The following is a 5,000-nucleotide window of genomic DNA, read 5'->3' on the forward strand; positions in this document are numbered from 1 at the left end:
ACGAAAGTAATGCCATTGCTTATTATGGTATGTGTCATGTTCACTTTTGGATTTTCGGCAGTGAATCTCACTGCACAAAGAATGTTTCATAGTGCTCTAGCTACAATCCTGGACAAAAAGCGTTGCATGATCCTTTTTGGACAATAACTACAACAAAGGCCCAATAACAGCCCTCCCCCTTCCCCACCCAAGGAGCGGAAATAACCTACGACTGGAGCTATCCCTCAACATTGCTTCAATGGGGGGAGAGTGCTCTGTGCATCAAGAAGACCTCCTTTATGGAAATCATTTCTTTAGTTATAGAGAAGGAAGTAAAAAGTGTCTCAATAGTTTTAAAGACTAAAAAGCTGGAAATTAGCCTAAAAAAATAATTATTATTTTTTAGGCCAAATTCCATGGAAATTCATAATTTTGACCAAACCAGTCATTCCTTTTGGGTTGTTATAGATTCCAAGGTCGCTGTTTAAAAAAATTAATGTAGCTGATGGTGTGATAAGGTCATCCTCTTTTTTATCTCTGTTTAGGGTCGTTGGACTGATCCAAATTTTTGGCATGTAAAAAAAAAAAGTAACAACATAGTTAAACCATTTTTCACTTTAAATAGTTCTTTTAATCTGAAAAATGAGCATAGCAGCAGCATAGAGAAAAGCATGTTGACAGTCTTAATTCTACAATAACGTCAACCAACAAATTCCACCATATTGATTTTGGGTTCATGTCTTGTTGTTTCCAGGCTCCACAGCAGTGATGCTGGGGTACCAGGCCTCCTATTCTGAGACTTCTTGTGATTTTTTTTTCAGTTAAATTTTTTTTGAAATATCTGACCAACCGAACCAATATCAGGAAACGCATTCAACGCTAAACGAAAAAAAAAAGGGGGATGGTCTAATGATAAGAAAAATGTAAGGGGGAAAGGAAAAATCACAGGGCTTTGAAAGTCGAGCATGGAAATGGCAGGGTGGAAGGCCTGTGGTTCTGGTGCTTTAAAGCGCATGGTGCAGTGATAATGGGATTGTTGGGACAGTTTTGATTAATACAAATGTACACCTAGTGCTTCTCATGTTACATGTTTCCACTGGGAAATACTGTTCAGTCTTAAAATATTAGAGATGATCACTGTTCAATCTCACTAGATTCTCGGTAGTTACAAGGCTGAAGTGGTTATTTTGAACATTTTTGCTCTATTTGTCAACCTTTTCCAATCACTTGTAGTGTCCAATGAACAGCTACGAGGAAATACCTCACTGGAAATGGCACATGTCCAGCAGTATGTAAACTTTGCTGACCAAGAACTTCTACCTGCAGTGGCCACCTGGGTTTTTCCAACGCTTGGTTTAATGCAATACAACAAACAGGTGATTAGAGCTTACAACATGCTGAATAGTCGAGGAGAGGTGTTGTTTCTTGCCATGCCCAGGGACAAACACACGTTTCTGTGGTTGGCAGTCCCAGCAACCTAACTATGGTCCTCCAGGTGTGGTGATGTAGGCACACCACTCTGTCAGTAGTAAACAGCCAATGATTACTTACAATATTCACTTTGCGACTAAAACTTGCAATTTTGAGACTAAATTTTTGTATCTTGCTGCAAAATTATTGAGACTGGATTTTTTTTAATTTCAAGCCTTCTAAGTACCTCATACTTTAGGTGAAAACTCAAAAAAGTCCACTTGGGAAATGTTTTGGGACCGTGTGCCGTAAACACTAACAAAGGCACTCTTTACTGTCCTATTAAAGAGAAAAAATTATTTAAGCAGGGTAGGCTCATTAAAGGGAACCTCCACTTCTTCAAAAAAGTAACTTTAAATCACATGAAATAACCTTTACAGTCAAATCTGTGTAAACTTTTTTCAAAGAAAGCCTTTGTATCCAAAATAAACGTTTTAAAATCGCTTGCATTTGTTTTCAAATTTCGCGTGCGCCACCTTCTTGAATAATTGTGACTTGTTACAGTTGCCCTATTGGTGTCTGCGAAATTAAGCAATTTTAAAATTCAGCTGTCCTGATATAAACACTTTTTAAAAACAAATTTTGATCAAATTTGTTTCGAAATATTGTTTCCGTCGGTTTAAAGTTCTTCTGTAGGTTGCCCAGCTTTTTTCTGTTAACTTCATTTTTAAAGTCATCAGAAATAGGTGATCTTGGGATCTGGTGCCTTTAAGGTCTATGAAGCATGCAATTCTGTTGGGGTGGGGTGTGTAATTTTGTGCCAAAATTTCATGTTTACTAACACCATTGAACAACTTTGTATAGAGCAAGGTTATTGATGACCTAATGGCTTTTGTGTAACTGACAACTTTGCTTTTATTTTGATGATCTGACACTACACTTTCAGGCCACTGAAAAAGCCGTGGAGAGTGTTAAGAAGTGTCTGACAGTTCTTAACGATGTCCTGTTGACAAAGACCTTCCTCGTGGGTGAAAGGGTGACACTTGCTGATATCTCAGTTGGCTGCAACCTTCTAATGCTGTACAAACAGGTCTGTAACAAGTATAATTTTAATGTAGATGATAGTGAGAAGCCTCTTTTAAAGTGACTATGAAGTAAAAAATAATTAATGCCTTTTTGAAAAGGTTTTAAAAATAATGAAGAATGGCATTTTTCTGTTTTGAAGTATCCTTTTTTCTTTTCAGAGTTATTTGAGTTTTTGTGTTGTGCAAGTTAGCAAATTTGATGACGTCAACAGAAAACTTTAATATCGTTGGAACAATAGGAGATAATTCAAAAATGAGAACACCATGTTTTAGAATCAGGGCTTGAAATTGCGACCAATACAGTTACATTTGCGACTGAATTTTTTCCCTTTGCGACTAAAATATCTGGAGAAGCCACAAATTTGCAACTTGTTTTCATCTTCGCTCTTTCAAAACAAAAGGGTTAGCAGTTGCCACTTTGCTGCTGTTTTTACTAAAATGAAGAAATGACAAAATTTTGTTTCTCGCCTTGAGTTTTCTTTCAATCTGAAGATAGCGTAATTGCAGCATGATTTCGCTGCGATGTCACGTGCACAACTCTATTCCTTCGATATCATTCACCATTTTCAGTGGTTTATTTCAACACAAGTATTGTGGGCTCATATTTTGTTTTGCTACACCACTGACAATACAATGCAGTGCAAGGATTTTGCAACTAAATTTTGCAAAATTGCAACTACATTTTCATATCTTGTCGCATAATTGCAACTGGATTTTTGCTAATATCAAGCCCTGAGAATGCAAGTTGTTATGGCAATGGGCTAAAGGACAAATGAAAAGCAGAGTCGTGGGCAGGAATCGAACCTACGACCTCCGTAACGCCGGTCGGATGGTCTACCCATTAAGCTACTAGAACTCACTGATCCAGGAGAGCTAGGTCATTTATCTACAGTAGGTCCTAAATGGACAGTGTGTTCCAGCCTTAGAAGGATCGAAATTTCGCCCTTTCTTCTCTAAGGGGTTTCCCGTTGATAAGTAAAATCATCTGGTGTTTCAGAGGAAAAACTATAATTTGCCATTTTAGGAGGGAAATGGTTATAGAGGATGTAGTTTTGAAGTGGACTTAGATACCGGTATCTGTTTCTTACCGATGTTCTTTGTTGCATTTCCAGGTGATGGACCCTGGTTTCAGAGCTCCATTTGCTAATGTAAACAGATGGTTTGTGACAATTGTCAACCAGCCACAGTTTAAAAAGGTCCTTGGAGAAGTGAAGCTTTGTGAGACAATGGCTACGTTTGATGGTGAGTTGCATTCTCTGGTAGCAGATAAAATTTTAGTTATGATCAATGGGGGTGGGTGGGGGGCATTCTTGGCAAAAATGGAGTTCTCCTTAATCAACACATTCCCTCCTAATATAAGGGTGCGTTCAATTGGCCGTATTCCGGAATAGGAATGTATGGAATACATGTTAGAAATCCTTCATTTTTATGGAGATTCGAATTAAAATGGTCAAAAGCCATTAAAATGCCATTTTAAACATATCTTTATCATCCTTGTTGCTTCAAAACACCAGACATAATGTTTTAAATCACCACTCTATGTATTTTTATTCCAGAATAGGGTCAATCGAACGCACCCTAAGAGTGACACTCAGAGTCAGATCATTCTCTGTCTAAGGACAAAAAATTATTTTTCTTGTCAATGAGGGCCAGATACCAGATGAAAGGTTTGACGACATCTATGTCCACTCTAAACCTGCATCTCCTTTGAAGTATGTCTCCTTAGAAGTAATGGGTTAAAGTTGCACCACAGGGTTTCACATTGACATACATGGATGGGTGGACGGTCATACGGTCACCAGAACCAAATTTTCTCGCACAGATGGGTTAAATAGTTTCTTACCCATGGTGCTCCGCGTGTGCACCTTTGGCGCTTGGAGTTCCGCTAAAAGTCAACGTAGGCTGTGCAAGCTTTTAGTCCAGTGAGAAGGAATCAGTGTGGGTCAGTGGATGGAACACTTTAGTTGAGATCTGGGGCCTGTTTCTTAAAAGTCTTGAAAACTTTTCTGGCCCGAAAAGCCATTTGTGAAACTGTCAACGCTTGTTTTGGAAAGCCGATCTTTGAAGGTGTTTCAACGAAATAAAAAGAAAAAGGACTCTGAAGTCCACTTCATTCTTGAGATACAAAGAGAAATTGTGACACTTGAAAATGGCCGTAAAGTTCCGGGACTTTCTAGAAACGGGCCCCTGGTGTTCTTTGGTCTTGCCACCACCTTGAGTGGTTCTGGATATTTGCATATTTTTTGGTTAATGAGGTACTGGTCTGGAAACAGAAACTTCAAAAGGGAGAACAGTGTTGAAATGTTCTTTTGTTTGAGTTTTTGACTTAGCTGTGCAGAAATTAATTCAAACGTTTGATTGGTTAACTTCCTCAAAAATTTAGAAACCTGGTGTGTTCTGTCATGGTCAACGCCAAAACAGTGAACAAAAACAAGTTTTAAACCTGCTACCTGTTGAGATAATCTGTTGTTGTGCTTCTTGTAACAGTGACACTAAATAAAAATTCCTGAGATGATACGTCAATAA

General features: G+C 38.3%; 1 protein-coding gene across 1 annotated transcript in view; it reads left to right on the plus strand.

Annotated features, from left to right (window-relative positions):
• Positions 1 to 5,000, plus strand: part of LOC137979302 (elongation factor 1-gamma-A-like) — a 12,073-nt gene that overhangs the window by 3,902 nt on the left and 3,171 nt on the right. Inside the window, exons 3-6 of the mRNA XM_068826542.1 lie at positions 1 to 27; positions 1,213 to 1,355; positions 2,336 to 2,479; positions 3,587 to 3,716. The exon at positions 1 to 27 is cut by the window's left edge and continues 37 nt beyond it. Coding sequence (XP_068682643.1) covers positions 1 to 27; positions 1,213 to 1,355; positions 2,336 to 2,479; positions 3,587 to 3,716 — 444 coding nt within the window. The remainder of the gene's footprint in view (positions 28 to 1,212; positions 1,356 to 2,335; positions 2,480 to 3,586; positions 3,717 to 5,000) is intronic.

The sequence above is a fragment of the Montipora foliosa genome, chromosome 12 (assembly GCF_036669935.1).
Source record: "Montipora foliosa isolate CH-2021 chromosome 12, ASM3666993v2, whole genome shotgun sequence".
Classification (NCBI taxonomy): domain Eukaryota; kingdom Metazoa; phylum Cnidaria; class Anthozoa; order Scleractinia; family Acroporidae; genus Montipora; species Montipora foliosa.